Source organism: Piliocolobus tephrosceles, chromosome 4, assembly GCF_002776525.5.
Source record: "Piliocolobus tephrosceles isolate RC106 chromosome 4, ASM277652v3, whole genome shotgun sequence".
Taxonomy (NCBI): Eukaryota; Metazoa; Chordata; class Mammalia; order Primates; family Cercopithecidae; genus Piliocolobus; species Piliocolobus tephrosceles.
Window position 1 is genome coordinate 32,933,398 of NC_045437.1, and position 26,058 is coordinate 32,959,455.

General features: G+C 41.6%; 1 protein-coding gene across 2 annotated transcripts in view; it reads right to left on the minus strand.

The window, feature by feature from the left end:
• Positions 1–26,058, minus strand: part of ADAMTS12 (ADAM metallopeptidase with thrombospondin type 1 motif 12) — a 371,764-nt gene that overhangs the window by 26,144 nt on the left and 319,562 nt on the right. For both annotated transcript variants that reach the window (XM_023216585.2, XM_023216586.2), the window contains 2 exons: positions 16,944–18,062; positions 7,978–8,130 (listed from right to left, as the gene is read on the minus strand). In XM_023216585.2, coding sequence (XP_023072353.2) covers positions 7,978–8,130; positions 16,944–18,062 — 1,272 coding nt within the window. The remainder of the gene's footprint in view (positions 1–7,977; positions 8,131–16,943; positions 18,063–26,058) is intronic.

Below are 26,058 nucleotides of genomic sequence, written 5' to 3' on the forward strand. Positions count from 1 at the left end.
AAAAAAAAAAAAAAAAAAAAAAAAAAAAAAAAAAAAAAAAAAACAAACAAACAAGCAACCACATAAAAAAGTGGGCAAAGGACATGAACAGACACTTTTCAAAAAAAGACATACATGAGGTCAACAGTCATATGAAAAATAGCTCAACATCACTGGTCATTAGAGAAATGCAAATCAAAACCACAATGAGATAACATTTCATATCTGTCAAAGTGGCTATTATTAAAAAGTAAAAAAATAACAGATGCTGACGAGGCTGTGGAGAAAAAGGAATGCTTGTACACTGTTGGTAATAGAGTATATTAGTTCAGCCATTGTGAAAGAGAGTGTTGGTGATTCCTCAAGACCTAAAGACAGAAATACAATTTGACCCAGCAATTCCATTACTGGGTATATACCCAAAGGAATATACATTATTCTGTAATAAAGACACATGTACACATATGTTCACTGTGACACTATCCACAACAGCAAAGACATGGAATCAACCTAAATGCCCATCAATGATAAACTGGATAAAGAAAATGTGGTAATATACACAATGGAATACTACAAAGCCATAAAAAAGAATGAGATCATGTCCTTTGCAGGAACATGGATAGAGCTAGAGGCCATCATCCTTAGCAAACTAACATAGGAACAGAAAATCAAATATCACGTGTTCTCACTTATAAGTGGGAGCTAAATGATGAGAACACATGGACACATGGAGGGGAACAACACACACTGAGGACTAATGGAGGGTGGAATGTGGGAGGAGGGAGAGGATCAGGAAAAATAATTAATGGGCACTAGGCTTAATACCTGGGTGATGAAATAATCTGTACAAGAAACCCCCATGACACAAGTTTACCTATGTAGCAAACCTGCACTTGTACCCCAAACTTAAAATAAAAGTTAAAAAAAATTTATTCCAAAAATTCTAAGTGGAACAGCATCAAAATTCATGGGTCTGCCTGTCCCTCTCCCCATCCCACTTTCCCCTCATTGAGCACTTACTATGTTCCAATCTCTGTATCTCTACCCTAAGTGGTTTGCAATCTAGCTGGGACAGGGGAAGTCACATAAATGAATAGAAGAAACAAAGATTACAAGCCATAGTTATCTACAATCTAGTGAGGCCACAAAGGAGGACACAGTCAACTTCACCTGAAGAAGTCAAGGATAGCTTAAATAAAGGAGTCAAAGCTTGAGCTGAATCTTAATGAGTAAATGCTCACGTGACTGGCAAAATAGTGTGGGGGACATGTGAAGTGGCGGCAATGGCATGCACAGAGGCTGTGAACCCACACGGCTTGACTAGGAACAGTAAGTTGGTCAGAATGCTAGAGTAGCGGGTAGGGGTAGACAGAGAAGATGGGCAGAGGCCATTATGGAGAGCCTTGTGGTGTGGACATTGGTGGTCTTGGGGTCATTTCTTATACGTTCCTAAAGGCTTCCATTTAATTGACACTTGTCTAACCATTTCTTCTTGAGAATCTCTTAATCGGAAATGCTCAGGGATATCAAGAGAGGGTGATGGTTTAGATACAGAAAAAAATTGTATCAAGAGGAAAACTGTTGGGAACAAGCCCCCCAAAATCTGGCCATAAACTGGCCCCAAGACTGGCCATAAACAAAATCTCTGCAGCACTGTGACATGTTCGTGATGGCCACAACGCCCATGCTGGAAGGTTGTGGGTTTACGGGAATGAGGGCAGGGAACACCTGGCCTGCCCAGGGCGGAAAACCGCTTGAAGGCATTCTTAAGCCACAAACAATACCATGAATGATCTGTGCTTTAAGGACATGCTCCTGCTGCAGTTAACCAGCCCAACCTATTTCTTTAATTGGGCCCATCCCTTCGTTTCCCATAAGGGATACCTTTAGTTTATTTAATATGTATAGAAACAATGCTAATGACTGGCTTGCTGTTAATAAATATGTGGGTAAATCTCTGTTCGGGGTTCTCAGCTCTGAAGGCTGTGAGACCCCTGATTTCCCACTTCATACCTCTATATTTCTATGTGTGTGTCTTTAATTCCTCTAGCGTCGCTGGATTAGGGTCTTCCCAACTGAGCTGGTCTCGGCAGAAAATAAATGCAGGGATACTCGGTGTATGATCCACCTTTCTGGCTACTCAATTTTTGCCTTCGTAGGATAGAAGCTCTCCTATAACATACAATCCTAGGTTTGACTTTTGCACACTGGACTTTAGTAAATGTTTCTGGGAACATGCTGTGTATGAAAGTATGGTTTGTCTGTATTTAGCAAAACAAAGGCTATTCCCCGATTTTATTCATTTGTAAAAATTCAGGTCCATAAAATGCAGCACTGCCACAGACAATCTGTAAAATTCAATAAACATGGAGACAAGAACTAGAATAAGACAGAAGGACTAGTTAGCAAATACATGAAATCCAAGGCCATAAGGAATGGCTGTCACTTCCTGTGACTTTCCAGCAAATAACTTAGATGATAGTTACCGCTAAAATAAAATGGCAACATTGCCTACGTGAGAAGACAGATTATTACAAATAAAAGGTAAAAATCTTTCTGATTCATTTCAGAAATAAATCAAGATCTGCTAGACTCAACTATGAAAAGGGCAATATTCATTCTAACAGAAGTAATAAAGGGGTTGTCAAATCAGCAGTTCCCAAAACTTCAGAAGCAGCAGACAAAATGTCAGTGAGGAAGTGTGTGGAGCTGCCGATGATGCATGGTTTTGCTGTCAAACCCAGCTGAGGATTTTTCAAGCTCACTATTATCTCTTACTACATTTCTTCCATCAGAAGAATCACTTTTTCTCCCATATGAATTTTTTTTAAAAAATGGGGTCTCACTCTGTTGCCTAGCCTGGAGTGCAGTGGCAGAATCTTGCTTGGCTCACCACAACCTTCGCTTCTTGGGCTCAAGTGATCCACCCACCTCAGCCTCCTGAGTAGCTGGGACTACAGGCATGCGCTCTGCCAAGCCGGGCTAATTTTTTGTATTTTCAGTGCAGATGGGGTTTTGCCATATTGCCTAGGCTGGTCTTGAACTGCTGAGGTCAAGTGATCACCTGCCTTGGCCTCCCAAAGTGCTGGGATTATAGGCATGAGCCACTGCGCCCAGCCGCCCCCACACAAATTTTAACATTCTGAAACTGGCATGTGTCCTACAACTGATGTACATATTAGTTGTGTAGTGTTTCATTTTTTTCTGAAAAGTTGTAGTTAAAATGACATAATCCCCCAGGTGACAGTTTCTTAGAATAGAGACTATTTAGTATTAGTTTTGTGATCAAGTATATATTGATGATTTAAATACTCTAAGCCCTAGTTTCCTTAGTGGGAATTATAAAGTCCTGTATTATGGTAAAAATAAAATTGTTTATCCAAAGCTTCCATGCAATGTCAGGCACGTGGCAGCACTAGCACCCACGGTAGGTCAAATCCTCCAGAGTTCAGGAACATGTTGAGCACCCTGACTGTGTAGTACTGGGGAGTGAACACTTTCTCAGGTCAGTTTCTCCATTGGCAGGGCTTACTTCACTAACCTGTCCACAGGCCTCCTGCCCCAAGTCCAGGAAGCAAGAGATTAGTAAATGTCCAATAGCCAGCCCTAACCTTTACCTAGAGCTTGACGTTTGCCCAGGGCCTTATTTGAATGGTCTTTTATCATGTACAGAGTTCATTGCATACATTTTCTCTTTTGATCCTTACAACAATTCTACAAAGTAAGTAGAGGCAATATCATCCACTTCATTTCAGGAATGAGAAAACTAAAGCTCCTGAGTAGTTAGATGAATGGCCAGTGTCACGCGCTGATTAGTGACAGAGTAGGGTTATCATCCCAGATACGTCTGATTCCAAGTCAAGCCCCTCTGGGATTCAATACTGCAGAATTGCATTTTTACAAGACTGGCTCTGGGACAAACCTGAGGATGACAACCTTGATTTTGTTTCAGACAGATTAGTGCATGAAGAGGAAGCAAGCCACTGTGATAAACTACTTCCAGACACTGGAAAGGTAGAGATCTGAATGTCTCGGTCCTCTGTCATGTTGTAAGGAACACGGCTATGGTTCGGTGAAGGATAGGCCGAGGTAGGCTGTTTACATCCTGTGTGACTCAGCAAGTTTAGAGTGCAGGTGTGTAACTCCACTTGTTATCACAGCCATGTAGCCCTAACATGGGAAGGCCATGGCTTAAACACTTGGCTTTAAGCCACTGTTGTCTATAAAAGGTATAACCGCGCTGTTTGACACTGTGCGGTCACGCTGGCACCAAGAGAAAGAGAGAGAGCCAAAGCTGTCCATCTGCAAAGATGGACAGAGGGGAGCCAGGACACAGCTTGACTCACTCATGCCCAGAGAGAAAGAATGAGTTAAGCTGCTGACCCTGAAAGCAAGGGAGAGTCAGCCATGCAGCTGTGTGTAGGAGCCAGACTAAGCAACCGAGACAGGGCGGGCAGTGTGAGAAAGCTGCTGATGAGAGTTGGTGCTGAATAAAATAATCTTTCACCAGCCCACGGCCCCTGAGTGTTCTTTCTGCTCATCCACCCACTCCCTTTGGACTGCAACATGACCTTTGTTATAGTCATAAACTTGACATATGTATATGAGAAAATGTTCACAGCCATTCTATCAGGCTTCATCAAGAAGTATGGTATTAGAGAAATAAGCCAGTAACATAATTGCAATCCAGACAGCAATCACAGTGGTAAAAGTTCCTGGTGAGTAACCTGGATGCCTCAGGTATGATACCTGTGGGTTCAGGTGAGGCTGCAGCATACCCTGTCATCCTATGAGAATTAAAGTGTTTCTGGATCTGGAGGAGAGATTGCTGGAATAATGCAGAAAATTCCAGGTAAAATTAGAATTTTTCTTTCTGAGAAAGTATCTGTGAAAAGGCAAATGATCAATTTGGCAGAATCTAAACTCTCTGGATATTTAAAGGCAAAACCAGGGATCCTCTTTCCTACTCTAGATTTTGGAGGTCTGTCACAAAGACAGCATAAAAGGCCTATCAGAATTAATGAAGCTGAGAGGGAAGGCCTTCAAATCTTTCCTAGCCCATGATGTGGACTTCAGACATCCATATGAAAAAGGGGTCTCCAGCTACTTGAGGCTGAGGCAGGAGTATTGTTTAAGCACAGGAGGTTGAGACTGGAGTGAGCTGTGACTGGGCCACTGCACTCCAGTTTGGGTGACAAAGTGAGACTTCGCCTCGAAAAAAAATTAATTAGAAAAAGGGGTCACAATAATCAAAATTTGAGATAAAATTTAAGTTAATATCTCTAGGAAAGACAAGCCATGTATGCCAGGAGTCCCTAATCCCCAGTCTGTTATATCTCAGCCTGTTAGGAATCAGGCTGCACAGCAGGAGGTGAGTATCAGGTGAGCAAGCAAAGCTTTAATCTGTATTTACAGCTGCTCCCCATCTCTCACATTACTACCTGAACTCGACCTCCTGTCAGATCAGCAGCAGTATTAGATTCTTATAGGAATGCAAACCCTATTGTGAACTGTGCATGCAAGGGATCTAGGCTGCACACTCATTATGAATATCTAATGCCTGATGATCTGTCACTGTCTCCCATCACCCCTAGATGGGACCGTCTAGTTGAAGGAAAACAAGCTCAGGGTTCCCACTGACTCTACATTATGGTGAGTTGTGTAATTATTTCATTATATATTACAATGTAATAATAATAGAAATAAAGTACACAATAAATGTAACGTGGTTGAATCATCCCAAAAGCATTTCCTCAGTCTGTGGAAAAGAATTTTGTAGAGATCACAAAACTGGTCTCTAGTGCCAAAAAGGTTAGGGACTGCTGATGTGTGCAATACCCATAATAGAAGTCAGAAAAAACAAAAATCAGGGCAACTGACAATCAGTAGTTAAATAGTGTCTTTGATATAAGGTTTATCTATTATCTAATAAAAGAGACACTTTCTTTACTGGTAGGAATAGAGTAATTTTGAGGATTAGAGTTTAGATATAGCAGTTACCTCATTCTAGTTGAATTTGATGATGTGTTAGAAATAACTCCTACAAAACCACTCAGGGCACTACAGAGATTCATCAATCTATCTGCAACCCTACAGGCCATGAGAGAGAGAAAGAGAGAGGCATGAGAGAGACCCTATAGACCAGGCAAGGAGTCAAGCCAGGCTTTCCTTAGGAGGCCGGACCCCAGAGATGAGCTTGCTGATTCCTCATCCAGGGTTTGCACTGGCTAGAGTCCCTCAGGCTGGAGCTGACCTTTTCAAAACGCAAGCTATTTCACACATCTGTCCTTTTCATGAGCCATGTAGTTTCCAACGAAATGATTATTCCCAGTGAGAAGAAAGTAGAACTTTAGGACTTGGTCAACATTTGGCAAGTTCAGGTATATGAGATGTTTCTTGAGATTTCTCTGGATATGGAAGAGAAGTTGTAGGCAAACTTTCAGTCCTTGTTGGATCCTGAGTTTGTTATGAGTTGGAAGAGAAATTTAAAAAAACCAGTACTGATCCTTGAAAGAAAAATGATATAAAAAGAGAAAGATGGTGGTAATTTTCTCAAGGATAGCCTCACAACCCCTTTCTTCCAAAGACCAGAGCCTTGCTTTGGGAAAGGGTCCTAAAGACCAACCATCAGACAGGAGCATCCCATGTTCCTGTGTGATGGTAAGTCTGCCAGGAGAACCAGAGACAGAAATGCCCAGTGCAACACCTCTGGGTCCTGTTTGTCTGGGGACGTGAACTCTTCACTAGATGAAGAAATGAATGTCTAGAGTGATATCAGCTTCCCTAAACCTCTGGGACAGCTCTTTCTTTTCCTTTCTCCTGTGTCTCAGCTATCAAGAGGAACCAGCTCCCTGGAGAGAAGACAGGGGTCAACCAGGCTTCCTAGGGTTGAGCATGTATGGCAAACAGGTATATGCACAGCTCACACCTCTGTACTCCCTACCTGCCAACTGGCCCTCAATCTCACAACTGACCAGTGTCTTATAGCCCTGAATTATTCCCCAAGGGCTGGCTAAGCCCTAGTACAGCCATGATAAGCAGATCAGGCCTAGTTAGTGTCTCAAAGCACCAAGGCTAACTAATCTGAAAACCTGATACATTCTTTTCACAAGGAACTATGCAGACAGCACAGCAAAATGAGTAATCACAGTAAGATTGGCAAAGATGGTAAAATTGCACTTTAAAAAGATCAGTATGGTTGGGTGCAGTGGCTCATGCCTGCAATCTCAGCACTTTGGGAGGCCGAGGCAGGTGGATCATTGGAGGTCAGGAGTTCAAGACCAGCCTGGTCAACATAGTGAAACCCCATCTCTACTAAAAATACAAAAATCGCCTGACGTGGTGGTGGGTGCCTGTCATCCCAGCTATTCAGGAGGCTAAGGCACGAGAATTGCTTGAACCCGGGAGGCGGAGGTTGCAGTGGGCCAAGATCACGCCATTGTACTTCGGCCTGGGTGACAAAGCGAGACTCTGTCTCAAAAAATAAATAAATAAATAAATAAATAAGAAGATCACTGAGGGGAGTACGCTTTTAAAGACCAATTATTCTTTATATCTCCTCTTTCTTTTCATTTTGGGTCTGGAAGATTAAACCGTATATTTGCTTTGTAAAGCACAGGTGATTCATGATTTAATTATATACATGATAATATAGGATTATTCATCAAAATGCTAAATTGAAGTAATATAGAAATAGCATTGCATGCTAGAGAAGCATTTAATAACTCAAACTTAACTTTTCTGGTTTATCTTGTAAGAGGAAGGACAGGTGGGTTACCACATGTGGGTTAATAAAAACTGTACTTCTAAGACTTTTGTGTAACTTAAAGTAGGCCTATGGTAATGCCCATGATTTACTCATCCCTGATTTCATAAGAGGCAAAAGGGAAGCAGAAAGGTAGAAAAAAAACGACTTTGGCAAGTGCTTATATAAGATTCCCTCCCCAACGCATCCCCACCTTCTCTACCTCCAAGACTCTGCCAAGCCTGGTAAGTTACCTTGCTCCAGTTTCCCACTTTCCAGCCAGCACAGGGACGGAGGTGGCATCGCTTTGCTGGGTCAGGTCTCTGGATGGCCGCACAGTCGGAATCCATCTGGGTGCTGCACTCCACCCTTCTCCAGTAGGCCCCCAGACCACATGTGGTGGAGCACTGTGGCAGGGAAGGAGAGAGATGACAGAGGCTGAGTGTCACCTTCCCACACATGCCCCATCGCTGGGATCCTGGAGTCAGTTCTCAGTCCCGGCTGCTCACTAACATTGCCCATAGAGCTTTTTAAAAATTACCAACACTTAGGACACCCCACCCGCACAAATTAATCTGAATCTCTTGGGGTAGGATGCAGGGATGCTCAGTATTAAAAATAACTCCCCAGCTGATTTTAACAAACAACCACGGTTGAGAAACTGATTTGTATGTGGAAGAAAAATTCAATGCAAATGGAAATTTGCTTCCCTTTAAAACTTATCCTGGCAGGCCAGGTGCAGTGGCTCATGCCTCAGTCTTTAGGAGGCTGAGGCAGGAGGATCCTTTGAGCCCAGGAGTTTCAGATCACCTGGGCAACATAGAGAGAACCCATCTCTAAAGAAATTTTAAAATTAGCCAGCTGTGGTGTTGTGTACTTGCATTCCTAGCTACTTAGGAGGCTGGGTGGTGAGGACTGCTTGAACCTGGGAATTTGAGGCTGCAGTGAGCTATGATTGCACCACTGTACTCCGGCCTGGGTGCCAGGGTGAGATCCTGTCTCAAAAGAAAAAAAAATTAATTATCCTGGCATGACTGCCCAGGGGGCTGCAGAGAAGCTGCCACATTTCCTATGAATGCTGTTCACAGTGGATGTCAGGTCTAGGTGTCTGCCCCTTGCCTCTCCTCTCTAACACTGAATGATACTATCTCACCTATTTCCCTCCATGACAAACCTGCGTTGTAGACTGGTATCATTATGGTGTAGATGAAGAGACAGGCTTTCAGAGCTGACCTGCCCAAAGGGTTTTCTGTCTCTAAAACCCAGAACAATATTTGTTACAGTAGTGCTCCTCAAACCTTAGGGACCGTATGAATCACCTGGGGACCTTGCTAAATGCAGATTCTGATTCAGTAGATCTGGGGAGGGGAGGCGATTGTGCCTTTTAGCAAGCTCCCAGGTGCTGCTGATGCTGTTGGTCCTCAGATCACACTTGGAGTTAGAAAGATGTTATAACATGATGCTTTTCATCCCTCTATCCACTGGTGGTGAACTCAGTCGCCTTTTGCCACACATACAGCTCATTCCCCTCAAAGTGTTTTTGTTTGTTTATGATTCTTAAATATTTCAGGTTTAGCAGGGGGTCACTTTGAAAACTATGCAAATGTCCACCACATAATTTGTTCCCTTTTATGTACCTGATTTTTCTTGTAACTGATTTTTCTTGCATCCCCTCTCCGCTGCTCATCCTCATTAAAAGGGGCTGTTTCTGGACGAGCAAAACACAGTGCTGAACTAAAAAAAAGACAGGGTGGAGGTTCCGTCTATGACATGCTTAAGGTTTGATAGGCTGTAAATAAAGACCAGACTTATGTTTCTCTTGCTGTATCTTCACTCTCCATCTAATTTTTTTTTTTTTTTTTTTTTTTTTGAGATGTAGTCTTGCCTCGTTGCCCAGGCTGGAGTGTGGTGGCATGTTCTCGGTTCACTGCAACCTCTGCCTCCCAGGTTCAAGCAATTCTCCTGCCTCAGCCTCTCGAGTAGCTGGAATTACAGGTGCGTGCCACCATACCTGGGTAACTTTTGTATTTTTAGCAGAGACAAGGTTTCATCATATTGACCAGGCTCATCTCAAACTCCTGACCTCAGGTGATCTGCCCTTCTTGGCCTCCCAAAGTGCTAGGATTACAGGCATGAGCCACCATGCCCGGCCTTCACTCTCCATATAATTTTATGTTTCATTTTGTGCACGTTCTTGTGTTATAACACATATATAACATAATAGAGTTCTTAGGTAGATAATCTGTAGATCACAGAAAGAGAAAAGTAGAAATTATTTTCTATTACATCATCATCTTTTCCAAGTGGGTCATTTATAGAGGTAATATATTCTCCTCCTTAAAACTCTTTAGGATTTGATTTCTTTTGTTAAGTTCCTAGCACTTTCTCCTTTGTATCATATTATGTATCTAGGTAATAGAGATAACAGCTGAAGTGCTATAGATTGATTGCACTAATGGCCTGCGTCATTCATACTTCCTTAAACCCATGCTCTTTGCAAGGGGACTTTGTAGCTTCTCTCATCCAGAGGTGGAATTTATTTATCCAGCTCTTGAATCAGGGCTGTTCTTGTGACTTGCCTTGGCCAACAGAATGCAGTGGATGATGCTGTTACATTTCTCAAGAGTTGGTGCTTTCCATTCTTGCTCTTGGACCCCTGCCTCTGCTATGAAAGTAAACCTGGGCTGGCCTGCTGGAGGATGAGGGCTCATTACACCCAGTGACCCTGTGGTGACTGACTAACCAAGTCAAGGGTCAGTGTCCAGGTGTTCAGAACTGGAACTGATGCTCGGGGTCACATCAGCACCATATGAACACTGCTCTGAAATGCTGTGCAAAATTGTGCTGTCACTTCCATTCTATAAGACCACAGTTTACAGTTAACTGACTGGCCCAAGGGATCTGACTGAATGATGAGGCAATTCAATGACAGGTGAGTCTCTAACAAAATAAGAGCCATACCCATGCACGCTGCATAGCACTGAAGTTCTCTGTTTTGTAAATATGGATCAGAGCAAACACTTACTGAGTACTTCCTACGTGCCCGACATTCTTCTGAGTACCTTGCACAGAGTTATTCCTTTTATCTCCCAAGTCATATGAGTTGGGCATTATCATCATCATCATTTCATAGATGAGGGAAATGAGGTTGAGTGAGGATGTACAGCTGGTAATTTACTGAGTCAGGACTAAACCCCAGAAAGTCTGGCTTCAAGGTTTATACCTACTTACAGTGTTAGCTCAGCTTTTATATCAATTACTTAATATTTGAAAACACAATTAAAGGAATGTGCTGTGTCCAATGGGGCTGTGGACAGACTCCCACAGGCCAGAAGGCGGGAGGACATTGCAAGAGCGATTTCAGATCACACCCAAGGAACTTTGTAAATCACTTTCTGTTTTAGGGATCAGGAAAAGCTTTGTGTAAGATCAGACTCAAAGCTTGATCCTGAACAGGTAGGATTTAAAAGGGCAGAGGAGAAGGGGAAGGAAATTCCAGGGAGAGGAACCAGCATGAATAGAGACCCCAGACTGGGAGAGGCAGGAGGTTTAAGGCAACTGAGCTGTTGAAGCTTAGCATGGATGGAGAAAAGTAGGAGGCAGTACGATTTGAAAGCTTGATTATGTAAGCCTGGGAAGGCTGTTGGATATTGGGTTACAGTAGATTTTATCTGAACAAGTATGAAATGAGGCGATATCAAAGACTTATGAGCAGGAGTTTGGAATGATTAGAATAGCTTTTTGGAGGATGAATTTGGCAGACTGATGTCTTGTGCAACGGTGTGGAAAAGATAGGAGAAGGGAGAGGCTGGAGGTGTGTAGACCAGCAAGGAGGCAAGGGCAGGTGTTCTAAGCAGGAGTAGTAACTGAGGTCCTTCACTCTCATCTATTGGGCACCATTGGCATTTGGGACTCAACAATTATTCCTTATAAGGGACTTTCCTGAATGTCACGAGACTTTTATCATTCATGCCTCTCAGACATTGAATGCTAGTTGCAGCCCCTTCCCCACATTGTTGTAACAAACAAAAGCACCTTCTTTCATCTATAAATTCCTCCTACCATCAGATTAGAAACCACTGGGCCTTAGACTAACAGAGGACATAAAGAGGAGAGGGCAAGAATGATGAGGTGACACTGACTTGAAAAACGATTACAATTTCTTTTTCTGTAGGACAGAGGAAAATTGATATAAATGGTGATTCTGTGGGCTCTAAGATGCGGTGAATGGGAGATAAGTGACTCATTATGGAGAGAGGCAACCCCAAAGAAATAGCTTCAGGAACAGGCGGAAATAAAAATCAAGGACAGCGAGGAACTCAAAACTCAGAGTTTTCATTCTGAACCATGACCTCTCTGACAGTTATTTATTATTATTATTATTATTATTATTATTATTATTATTATTATTTGAGACAGGGTGTCTCTCTATCACCCAGCCTGGAGTGCAGTGGCTCGAATTTGGCTTACTGCAACCTCTGCCTCCCAGATTCAAGTGTTTCTCATGCCTCAGGCTCCTGAGTAGCTGGGACTACAGGCATGTGCCACCAAGCCTGACTAATTTTTATATTTTTTGTAGAAACAGGGTTTTGCCATGCTGCCCAGGCTCGTCTCGAACTCCTGACCTCAAGTTATCCACCCACTTCAGCCTCCCAGAGTGCTGGGATTACAGGTGTGAGCCACTGCGCTGGCCTTCAGTTCTATTTATTAAACATTTTCTCTCAAAATATGCACAAAGGGAGCAGGCACCACGCCCTGTCACAAGGGGGGACTCCTGCCGAATGCAGGAGCTCTGTTCTGGTAATAGTCCTGACAGCTTTGAAAACTCTAGAATCTGAGCCAATATTCTTTTTCCAGCCAAACTGCCAGGAATTAATAGCTGTTAATGGTTCCACAGCTGTTGCCAGGTTTTTTTTTTTTTTTTTTTTGTGAGCTATAATGTATTCAATAATAGTTTATTTCTGTCAAAGTCAGATACTGACGTTTGAGATAGAATTAATTCTTTGTATTTTGATTTACTATAATCAAAATGTGTTAATTAACCTTTGAGCTCAAACAGTAATCATAGTTGATGTGTACTTTATTTTGGCTTAGTTTGCATGGATATAGTAATGTCTCATTAAATCAATTAACATTTATCAATCAATTAACATGTATTAAATATTCTCAAGCCAAAATAATTAAAACACACTTAAATTCCATAATTCCACAACTGCTCTGGGTTTTGGTGATGAATGAAAAGATAAGAGGATGGGAAAAAAAACTAATATCTGGGTCATCATACAACCATTCTGTTTTTAGAGACAATTTCAGTTCATAGGAGCACCATCCAGCAAACAAAAATTCAAATTAAATAGTTGATTCAAATTGAATTGCCAATGACAGTCAATTCAAATGGAATAGCCAAAAACCCAAATAGTGGGTTCATTCGAATAGTGGTTCATGCCAATAATCTCAGCACTTCGGGAGGCTGAGGCAGAATTTTGCTTGAGGCCAGGAGTTCCAGACTAGCCTGGTCAACATAACAAGACTCCCGTCTCTGCAAAAAATAAAAAAATTATCTGGGTGCAGTGGTTGGCACCTGTTCCTATCTACTCGGAAGACTTAGGTGGGAAGACTGCTTGAGCCAAGGAGTTCAGGATTGCGATGAGCCATCATCAAACCACTGCACTCTAACCTGGGTGACAGAGTGAGACCCTGTCTCAAAAAAAAGTCAGTGAGGCAGTGACAGACTCCTTCTCTTCTCCTCTCTCTTCTTCCTTCCCCATATCCAATTATTTACAAACCCTGATTTTAAGTTCAAATATATATCAGATATATTTTCCCCTCTTCATCCTGAACATTCTTCTTATAGTTCTCATGCCTCATCTGGACTATTATAATAACCTCCCAATAGGTCAAAATCCTCATTGCTTTGGAATAGGCTCCCTAGAGTCAGCGGCAGAGAGTGCTAGGTATTCGCCATGATCCTCTTTCTTCTCCTGGGCACATAATTGGGTTGCATTTCCCAGCTTCCTTGAGTTTGGTTTGATTGTGTGACCTAGTTCTAGACAATGGAATGTAGGCAGAAGTGATTTGTCCCACTTCAAGGCTTGGGGCATACAACCTCCTGCAGGAGTGCCTCTATGCTCTTTTCCCTTTCTGATTGACTAGGATGGTGACCCCAGGGCAAATTTGATGATGGGAAGATGGTAGAGCCATTGTCAGCCTGGGTTCCCAAATGACTGCACCATCCTCTACCATCAGCACTGCAGACTGGAATCACCTTGTATTGCCACATGACTGATAAGTCAACATCTCTTCTGGTGAGCCATTACTTGTTGGGCTTTATTTGTTACAGAAGCCTAGCCCTCCTAGTGTGTGTGAGTGTAGGCAAGTGTGATTTCTAATTACATATGCATACGCACACATGTCATTTGTATTTTAATGGTTCTGATGTCAATCCTACACGTATGCCTTTTATCGCCTACTCTTTCATATTCTGTTTGACCTAGGCTGTTTTATTCTCATGGCCCACAGTGTCATTAATTGTAAGTGCTTTCAGACCTTATCGCCATTAACTAAATATCAAAATACAAATTAACTAGTAGCCTCCACTTCTACAACTTGTTTTCTTTGTTTCTCAGTCCACAGAAGCCACACACTAGCTAAACCGCGTCGACTGAAGGAAGACAGTAATCCTGCTTATCTGCCCTTTAGGGATACCATGATTTAGGAAGAAAATATATATCTTGAGAGTACTGTTTGACAGGTACTGGCAGGTGCCTCTCCTCAGTGTTCCCTCCGCTTTCTGTAGGGCATGCTGAAGCACAAGTAGCTGGACTGCCTTTGGGGGAATCCGAACACTATCACTTCAAAAACACCTAAACAGATCCATTTTGTTTCAAAACATCTAGCCTGGACCCACTGTGGTAATAGAGGGACAATTTGCCCCTGTGAACTCAAGTAACCATGAGTGGCCTCAACGTTATTTTAAAGAACTTTCTTGTGAACTATATGATTTTCTCATTTGTCTACCCAAGTTCACCACATAACTGGCATTATTTTCATATGTAATATGACCAAAGAAGAAACAAATAAAATCAAAGACACAGAGGATGGTAATATTTTCCGATTTGCAGAGCCAGGGGTCATGGGTTCTGAAGTCCATCTGTCTGAGTTCAAATCCCCATAGCTCACAGGTTTGTACGATTCTGGCTAGCCACTTAAATTCTCTCAGCTTCAGTTTCCTTGCCTCTGCAATAGGGAAAATACTACCAATCTCCTGGGACCGTGGTAAGGATTAAATGAGAGAATTTACGCTCATTAGCATAAAATCATGCTTATAAAGCCTGATGCATTCTTAGGAAGGAAACTGATTAGGAAAGAAACAGGACTGAAATGTTTCTGAGAAACATTAGGAAAGAAACAGGACTGAAATGTTTCATGAGACCCACTCATCTCCTTCCTTCAACAAATTGGCTTACTGTAAGCATGAAAATCTTCTCTATCTGTGAATCTGAATTCTTTACCTCAAATGGAGATGATAAGATGACAGAAAATGTGATAACTCATTTTAGAAATCAAACACAAATCAAAGTGAAAACATAGCTCAAATGCAAACAATTGTAGTATTTAATGCAAGAAATTTTGGAGGTGGTTTGAATTTACCTATTTATTGCTTCTAGTCAATTCCATGACCAATGATGTTGATTAATTTATATGAAAGAATTTTGTATAGTTAAGTTGTCAGTTGGTGCTAAAATCCACTAGAGAGATAGCAGATCAGAGTGGGAAGAGATAGAAGGTTCGTCATCCAATTGTGTCTTCAGAGAAATCAGTTAACTGTTACAAATCTCTTTTTCTATTTGTAAATTGGTATCAGTGAGACACTTCCCTACTCACCAGGACCATCAAAAGGGAAAAATAAGAGACTACCTGTGAAAATGGTTTGTAAATTACATGCTTTATAAATTGTTATACTTAAAATTGCTATTTTTATATTAGCTGCTAATAGTTTACTTCCCTTTAGCTGGTGAAATGAGTCATGAAATGTCATAAAAATGCTGAATGATTTGAACATGTGATTACTTTGCCGCAAAGTCCTCTTTTGCATTGTTACATTATACTAACAAGTTTGTATACTGCATATTCAGATTTCAAATAGGTGAGAAATGATTTTGATGCTTCAAAGGATGTAATTAGTTGTAGAAATGGAAAGACAAATATCTAGCCAAATTTCTGGAACATGAAAATAGGGGCTAGCATGATGTCATCATGCTTATTTTCTTCTTCCTCTATATTCTAATTCTTTCAATAAGCCAAAATGAATTTTTTAAATGCAAGCACTCAAACAAACCAAAAAGAAAAGGAAAAAAAAATCACTAATATGGCGAGCTATACAATTGTTTTAACAAGTTTTGTCTTAGGTTTTCATTCTATCTGTGATTACTTCACAATTTTAAACCACGTCTCAAAACTAGGTTTTTTACTGAAATGTGAACTCAGGCCTTTTCAGCCATCCTTCATCATAGGATCATTGCAGTTTATAGCTGGAAGGAACATTAGAGGTAATCTACACTTGCCTTATCATTCTGTAGGAAAAAAAAAAAAAAAAAAAAAAGAAGGCTCAGAAAGATAGATGAAATTGCCGTGATTATGCAGCCAACTGCCCAGGCTTCCTGGCTTAGTTCAGGGTACATTTCAGTATATCTCACTGCATTTGTTCTTCTTCCCTATATATAAATTTTTAGATTCCCTTTCCAATTACATTTTAAGTCAACCACCAAACAGTTGGCACTTGAACATAGACTACCCAGGGGTCTTCACTGGTCAGTTTACGTTTCTCTGTCTTGTGTCCCTGACCTCAAAACAGGTTTCTTAAAGATGAGGACTGCATGATGATTTCAAAGGGCTGCACAGACATTATTCTGTGTGATATACACAACATCCCTACGAAATGTACAAGGTAGGAACTCTCATTTGGTTGTGGCAGGTAGAACCAGATTAAAAGCTAGACAATATAGCTATAAAACTTCACACGTTATATAATTTATATATATATATTTTTTCCATTTGGAGAGTTAGGGGGGTAAGGAGGGAGGTGAGGGCATGGTCTGACTGCTTCCTTTTGTTTTCACAGAATATATTTTAATGCAAGTTGATTTTGAAATTTTCACATGAATTAACACTCCTAGCTTTTTTCCATGTAACACCAGGCCTTGGGTAGTAAGTGTCTTACCTCACTCCAGTTTCCGACGATCCAGTGTGCAGAGCCGTGGTCGTTTGTGAGCTGCTTGTAATTGGAGGCATTCAGCAAAAAGCCCTCGGCAATCAGACTTGTTGCATCCTCCTCAGTCAGGACTGGTTCAGTACTTTCTGTTTGATTCATGTCGTTTGGAAGTTTCAGATGGTTATGGTTTGCTGTCTTTCCTGAGGGTTCTGGCTGGTGGTCTCCTCCCAGAGGGAGTAGAGTGTCAGCTGGCTTTGCAGTAACCATCCCCTCAGCTCTGGGTGTCCCAGTTTTGGGAGTACTGGGCCTTTGGCTGGGGAGCAGTCCTTCCATCACTGTGCTGAAGGGTGGCCACGGGGACTCCCCACTGAGATCCGGTGTCAGTGGAGGTGCAAGCGGCATTTCTGTACTTTCCACTGGAGCGTCATTTCCAGGTACTCTGATCTTGGTCCATATTACAGGGTTGCTTTCATCTTTGCCCTCAGGCTGTTCCCTGTCTTCCCCTGAGCCACTGTGAATCTCCATTTCTGGACCTTTGGTCAAGGTATTGTAAAATGGAGTCACAGGCCAAGTCATAGGGTTGCGGGAAGATGACAAGTCAGAACCACTTGTTGTAGCTACAAGGCCTCCCTCCCAGGTAGGACCAGCATCTGAACTGGAAACATTTTCCTCACTTGGCTGAATGCTCACGGATCGGGAAGTGAGGATGGGCTGAGAAGTGCTTCCAGTGGAAATGAGATAGCGAGAGCTCAGCTCAGGTTGGGTTGAGCTATCTTGCCACTGTTTCCCACCCATGTCTCCTTCTTTGGAGGCTGTGGTAGGACGAGGGCTGCTGATTGCTGCAGGGCTTGTGCTCATAGACTCAGGCCCTATGGGCGTGGTCAGCATTCTGGGCCTGGATGTAGGTAGAGGGACGGGCTTTACGGGGTCCTGCTCAGGTGTTGGTGGTTTTTTTCCATTGGAAATAGTGCCTTTGTTGGGTTTCAGACCTCTCCGGCTAGACGGGCATTGCTGGAGGCCACACAGAGCCCGGCTGTTGGGTTTCCTTGTCACATCGCAAGGTTCATCATGGTTCTTGGCACATGTGACACTGCGAATCCGCACTCCACCACCACAGGAAACAGAACACTAGAAGAGAGAAACAGCTGTTAGCCTGGTGAGAGAAGATGTTTTTGTTCTCATGGTCAGGTCTATAACAGATCAAAACAGGCCTGATGGAAACTGAACTATGCAGCTAAAATTGTCTGCTATCTCTACATTTGGTTTCTGTGCTCTTTCATTTTTCCATAGAAATATGTATATCCTGGAGACCAGCTGGGACTCAGTCTCAGCCATTTATTCTTCACAAACTGAAAACGTAAACCGTGATGTAGTCAAACTGCAGTCCCTTTGGGCTGTGAACCGTGGATGGTGGGATCCACAATGAGTGCAATGGTTTACACAAGTCAACAAACCTTTTAAAGAGCTAGTAAGTCACATTGTCTCTTTTCCGGGACTGTGATTTTATTAAATTAATGTATAATGTGTGCATATTCTCTGGAATATGAAATTCGGTATAAGAAACATTTCCCTTTATATTTAGAAAGCAACCATCATTACTCACACATTTTCCCCAGGTACCTTAAGCTCCATTTTCACTTGCCTGTGGCAGGCAGAATCAGATTAAAAGCTAGATAATCACCATACTCACACAGGTGCATAGATCCAAGACCTACTCTAAAATTTAAAGGTACATAGTTAATCAAAGGTAGGAAATAGCCCTTTCCAAGGAGTTAGGTGAATCCCTTAGCATGGCACTGAGGTATACACTGGGGTACTGGTAGGGGCCCCTCCCCAGTGTTCCCTCCATATTCTGTATGCCTCGCTGAAGCCCAAGCAGCTAGACTGCCTTTGGGGGAATCCTAACGGAATGGGCCTTCCTCAGGACACATGGTAAAGAATGTTCATTGCATCGATTTCAACACATGTGGATGGCAGATACGGAGTTGCTATAAAACGTGAAATGTCTAAATATTTTGAAAAATCCATACTTTTACCAAACAGTTCCATTTTTAGCTTCTCTTTCCAATGGCATTTGAAGTCAACCACCAAACAGTTGGCACTTGAACACAGACCACCCAGGGGTCTTCTCTGGTCATTTTACATTTCTCTGTCATGTATCCCTGACCTCAAAGCAGGTTTCTTAAGGATGGGGACTGCATAATGATTCCAAAGGGCTGCACAGACACTGTTCTGTGTGACATACACGATGTCCCTATGAGATGTACAAGGAAGAAACTGTTATTCTGCCTTCCACAAGTGAGGAACCTGAGACCCAGGAATTCACTTGAAAGGCAGCAAGTCCATTGTAGAATAAGCATTAGCTTTATTTATTTATTTTTTATTTTATTTTATTTTATTTTTGAGACAGAGTCTCGCTCTGTCACCCAGGCTGGAGTGCAGTGGCGCGATCTCGGCTCACTGCAAGCTCTGTCTTCCGTGTTCACACCATTCTCCTGCCTCAGCCTCCCGAGTAGGTGGGACTACAGGCACCCGCCACCAAACCAGGCTAATTTTTTGTATTTTTAGTAGAGACGGGGTTTCACCGTGTTAGCCAGGGTGGTCTCAATCTCCTGAGCTCATGATCCTCCCGCCTCGGCCTCCCAAAGTGCTGGGATTACAGGCGTGAGTCATCGTGCGCAACCAGCATTAGATTTATTTTTACCCCCATCCCCAAACCTAGGGCAACACACTATACAAGTAGCTGTCCATGGAGTTCACTCACTGACTTTTGAGTTATGAAAAGATACTCAAAGGCAGAAACTGTTTTTTATTCGTAATGGAATTCTAGGATAGTTCTGAGGACACAGTGATCACCTTGTACATATTAATTAAGTGACTCTTTTACCTGAAAAAAAAATCAGGAATGGAAAAATTCTCACTCATGAGCTTCTGCATTTAGTTTGAGGTCCTTGCCTTCTCAAGTTCTATTTTCAATTTTCTCGAGAATGTACAGCTGAAGGAGTGTCCAACTATGGATTTGGACCCAACCAGTGAAGCTGTTGACTTAAGATGTCCACAAAATATTAAAACAAGTTGCTCCAAGATGGAACTTTCAGGTTTGTTTTGAAATAATAATAAAAATAATTTGGGCGGAAATGATGCTTAATGCACACTCATTTCCTTCCAAAGTGGCGGCTACCAACTGCAAGTATCGGAGACCAACGGGGGGGGAACAGTCTCTTCTGGCATGGTTCATGACTCACTTCTCCCTGGACCTGGAAAGGGAAGGCAGGAGGTATTTATCTTCCTGATGTGCTGCATTATTTCTTCCCTTCTTGTGTAGGAGGATACTCTGTGCTCCAACTATTTTAGTCATGCGGAGTCCCTCTCCATTTGTTACATTCTAATCTGAACTTCTTGGATTTTCAAATCCCCACTTTGTAAAATTTATCAGTTTTGTATGTGTGAACACATTTCCATGCTGGCTGCCTCAGGCAGGCTCAGTCTTGAGAGCTGACTGATAACTGAGATCCCAGCTACTGCCAACTCTTCTCAGGCAGCAGGTGACCTTCTTTTGGCTTTCCTTTCCATGAAGTATTAGACTAGATAGTAACATAATAGGAAACACTTCTGTTTTTCTTTTCTTTCTCTTCTTTCTCTTTCTCTTTCTCTTTTTGGTTTGTTTTGTCTTGAAATGTTGCTAATATCTCTAAAGAAGTTAGCTTTACTTGTACACTTTTACAAAAATTCTTAAAATGCAAAATTATAGGGGCATATCCCCTCCACCTCCCCAGTGAACTATGAAGTAAAACAAACAAACAAACAAACAAACAAACAAAAAACTATAAAACCTCTGAGAAATAGCTTAAATTCCCTGATCTATCATATTAACTCCCTGAGCGATTCAGTGACTAAATCAGCTTGCTCACCTGGAAACAGAGACAGCAGCACCTACCTTTGCAGGCTACTGTGTGGATTATGTTCAACAACAGGCTTAACAGAGGTGGCATAATATATGAAGACAATTAGTGATTGAAAGCTATTATTATCACTGTTCTAATAATGATGCTGATAATAATAATAGTGATCACAACAAAAGGCTTGGGGTTCCCCCATTTCCACTGCCCTTGTGGGTGACACACAGAACTGTCTCATCAGGGAGGTGTGAAGTGAGCAGCTGTCTTGGTGAGGTGGGTGCAGGCACATGTCTACAAGATACTGTGGAGACCCACACACCCCCTAATGGTTTACTGCTAGATGTTTTCAGATTCAGATTTCCTAAAGCTAACAGATGGATATGTGGTTTTCAAATCTACAAATAACAAGAACTAAGTAATCTTACTGATGGTGTGAATTTGCTCAGCCTAAAAGAGTAAGGCAGGAGTAAAGAATGGCTACTGTATTAGTTTGTTTTCATGCTGCTATAAAGAAATACCAAGATGGGGAAATTTATAAAGGAAAAAGGTTTAATTGACTCACAGTTCTGCATAGGTGGGGAGGCCTCAGGAAACTTACAATCATGGTAGAAGAGGAAGCAAACACGTCCTTCTTCACATGGTGACAGGAGACAGAAGTGCAGAGTGAAGAGGGGGAAAGCCCCTTATAAAACCATCAGATCTCAAGGGAACTCACTGTCACAAGAACAGCATGGGGGAACTGCTCCCATGATCCAATCATTCCCCATGAGGTCCCTCCCTCAACACATGGGGATTACAATTTTGATTACCAGTCAAAATGAGATTTGGGTGGGGACACAGAGACAGACCATTTCAGCTATCTCGCTGGTTGCTGAGTTAAAATACATTAGATTTTAATATTTTGAAACAGAAGATGGTTCTTGAAGAGGAGTTCCAAGTAGCAGCCTAACGGTTACATGTGACCCACTGACATGTATTCTTTGACTTGCTCAATCTTAAAACCCACCAATCTACCAACCAACCAACAAACAAAACACGAAAACCAAAATAGTAGCCAACATTTTAAAAATTAGAAATTTTATGTTAATAAAATTCCTGATTTTTAACTTCTCTTGGAAAAGCTGATGATCTCATCTATAGTTCTCATTCCCAAATAGCAACCCAAAACCTGATTAATGAAGACCTGGGATCTGGGAGTTTATACGTCCCTCCGTGCACCAACCTTTCATCCACATCTACTTTTCTTAGCCAGCAGATGCTGAATCTTCCAAATAACCCATGATTGCCATTCCTTAGTTCTGGGGCACAGTATGCCCAGCTGGACAGTATTAGCTGTCTGCCAAGCTTATTGGGCCTGAATACGAACTTGCCTTTTCTCCTAGTCACGGCAGAACAGGCATTGCTGCTTTGTATTCAACTCCACGCTTCTTCCAGTACATCTTCCAACTGTGTTAATCTCCTCAGGAACTGTCAAGCTCTACAGATGAGATAAATGCAGTACACGACACCACACTCCAAACCCATCTCAATTGGTAGTTTTAGAATTCTCCAAAACAACTTCAGCTATGATTATCGTATGCCCTTACCTCGTAATTTTGAACTCTGGACTATGCAAGCAGCATGTCAAGCTGTTAACCTACTCTCTGGGAGTCATTTTGCCTTCACTTGTCACCATCCTGGATACAGGCTTCTTGTGGGGGAACCCACTGAGAAAGGGGTTTGCTGCCAAATTTATCCACTCCACCAACCTGTGGTCCACTGTTGGGGGTGAGGAGGCTCACAACTGGCACTGAGCTGTAGTGCTGAGAAAGAGTTTATTTGAAAACACAGTCGGAGTTTATCAGAGGGTTTGGGCTAAAGGGCTGAGTAGAGAAACAGTGAATACTTTGGGCATTAAAACATTGAATGCACAATCTCAGAAATTTAAAAATGAATAATTAGCTCTCATACAAACACCAGCTTTGAAAACAAGCTAAAACACATAGGTATCTGTTTTGGGTTGAATTGTGTCCCTCTCAAAAAAGATATGTCAAAATCCCAAAGCCCCCAATCTCAGAATTTGATCTTATTTGGAGAAAGGATCTTTAAAAAGGTAATAAACTTACAAGAAGGTCATTAGGTTGGGCCTAATGATATCCATATCAAAAGGGGAATCTGAACACAGAGATCACAGGCAGGTAGAATGTCATGTGAAGATGAACGCAGAGGTTGGAGTGATGCATTTACAAGCCAATGAGCACCAAAGATTGACATCAAACCACCAGAAGCTGGGAGAAAGGCATGGAACAAATTGCCCTGCCAGCTTTCAGAAGGAATTCACTTTGCCAACACCTTGACCTTGATTTTGTAGCTTCTGCAGATGTGAGACAATAAATTCCTGTTATTTAATCTGCCCAGTTTGTGGTACTTCGTTAGGGCAGCCCTTGGGAACTGAGACAGTAGCCTAGGTAATTAAAACACATCAGACCTGATGAGGACAATCAACATAGCTCTCAGCTGGTTTTTTGTAAGTAGTTGTTGCAAAAAGAGGTGCCCATATCTGTTCTCCACAAACCCTGGCCGAGTACAGGCTACTGATGCCTGGGAAGAACTGAGATGTTGACACGAATGACACTCCACACCAAAAGAGGGAGTGACAAGGTCAGAATATCAGGTGACCAGCCCCACAGGAGTGCCTGGAACTGGGGAATCCAGAGGGTCTGCGACTCTCAAAAATGTCCTTATCCCTCCGTGCTCTCTCTTCCCTCCGGTGGCAGGGACTTCACATGAGTCTAGCTTTGCTTCCCACTTAGCAATAGACATAGCATTGCCTTTTGAGCCACGCCTTCTGTCCCAAGAGCCAGAGACAGCTCATTTGTGAACATCGGCATTCCGTCTATTTGGTTACTCTGCATTCCAACACCCCTGTGATGAGCTTTGTACTATATCGATTCTCAGTACCTTGGTTAAGTGAATGTTTTGTTTGTGTGTTTTTGTCAGGCACAGGAAGGGTCGGTTAAAGATCTTCCTAGACTCTGGGTGTGTCTGCTTTTAAAGCCTCCACCAATGTCTTGTCAAATATATTCAAATGTATTTCTCGTCTCAAGTAAAATGTAACTTTTGCTATAAAAAAATTTGAATTTTTTTTTCCATTTCACTTTTTAAAAATGTTTATGGGTACATAGTAGGTATATATATTTATGGGGTACATCAGATATTTTGATGCCGGCATGCAATGTGAAATAAGCACATCATAGAGAATGGGGTATCCATCCCCTCAAGCTTTTATCCTTCCAGTTACAAACAATCTAATTATACCCTTTAAGTTATTTTAAGATGTGTAATTAAGTTATTATTAACTATAGTCATCTCACTGTGCTATCAAATAGTAGGTCTTATTCATTCTTTCTATTTTTTTTTTTTTGTACCCATTAATCATCCCCACCTTCCCTGCAAACTCTCACTACTGTTTCTAGCCTCTAGTAACCATCCTTCACTCTCTATGTCCGTAAGTTCAATTGTTTTGATGTTTAGAGTCCTAAAATAAGTGAGAACATGCAATATTTCTCTTTCTGTGCCTGGCTTATTTCACTTCACATAATGATCTCCAGTTTATCCACGTTGTTGCAAATGACTGAATCTCATTCATTTCTGTGGCTGAATAGTACTCCATCATGCATATGTACCACCTTTTCTTTATCTGTTCATCTGTTGAGGGACACTTGGGTTGTTTCCAAATCTTAACTATTGTAAACAGTGCTGCAACAAACATAGGAGTGCAGATATCTCTTTGATAGACTGGTTTCCTTTCTTTTTGGTATATACCCAGCAGTGGGATTGCTGGATTACGTGGTAGCTTAACTTTTACCTTTCTGAGGAACCTCCAGACTGTTCTCCACAGCGGTTAAACTATTTACATTCCTACCAACAGTGTACGAGGGTTCCCTTTTCTCCACATCCTCACCAGCATTTGTTTTTGCCGTCTTTTGGATGTAAGCCATTTTAACTGGGGTAAAAATGGTATCTCATTATAGTTTTGATATGCATTTCTCTGATGATAATGATGTTGAGCACATTTTCGTATGCCTGTTTGCCACGAGTATGCCTTCTTTTGAGAAATGTCTATTCAAATCTTTTGCGAAAGGCTGTATCTTTTTCCTGCGCTTTTGAAGTTATTCAGGGATGGTAACATTTAATTTTGGGGAGGCTCTGATTTCTCAGCAATCGTTATGCACAGTCTGAAATTCCAACAGAATGAGAAAAGCCAGCCTACAAATCATTTCCAAACACAAAACATTTCTTATGAATACTAAAAACTGTCATATTGCTACATTTTGCAGATATCTGAGATGTAGTATGGCAAAGTATACATTCAGAGTAGACGCTGTGCTGCCTGCATTCAAATCCTGGCTCCATGTGACTTTGGACAAATTTCTAAATGTTTCTATGCCTCAGTTTCTTCACTTGTATTAATAAAATGGGCTCAATAAGTCATGGTGAAGATTAAATGTGCTAATACCCATAAAAGTACTTAATAGATACATACATAATACACAGTAATAATGCATACAAAATGCTTGGTATGTATTTGCTTTTAATATGTAATTAAATATTGATTTCTGATTTTGCGGGGTCCTTTTGTTTTTATAGAAGCAATGCATGAGGTTTTTTTTTTTCAGGTCTCAAATAGTTGTGCAGGCCCTTGAAAAATCTGTAGGCCAGAAGCACTGCACTTACAGTGTTTCATGCATAAAATGAATGAGCTCCTTGAGCTCAGGGAGGGGATAGGTGAAAACTTACGGGGCCACAGATCAGTTCCTTCAGCACATTTGGGTACAACTGATTGAACAAGGTTTGCAAAATCAGATTAGCATGGAAAATAGACTTTTGTCTTCTTGTCTGATAATAATTTAGTGAACACTTACTATTTACCAGGCACTATGCTAAGTGTTTGCATGAATTATCTTCTTCAATTCTTACAATAATCCTATGTTTCTCAATGACAACAGGCTAAGAGAGAATTAACACTGGCTCAAGGCCACACAATTAGAGATTGCCAGGGCTGGAAAACCTAGAAAAATTATCACCCATCATTACTATTAGTCTAATTACTAGGAGAAATAACATGTTGGTTTATAGTTGAGGAAACTGAGGTCCTATAAGGAAAAATCATTTTCCTAAGACTGTATAACATGCAATACAAGTTTATGCAATACAAGACCAGAACTAAGACGGTTCTCTGTGAT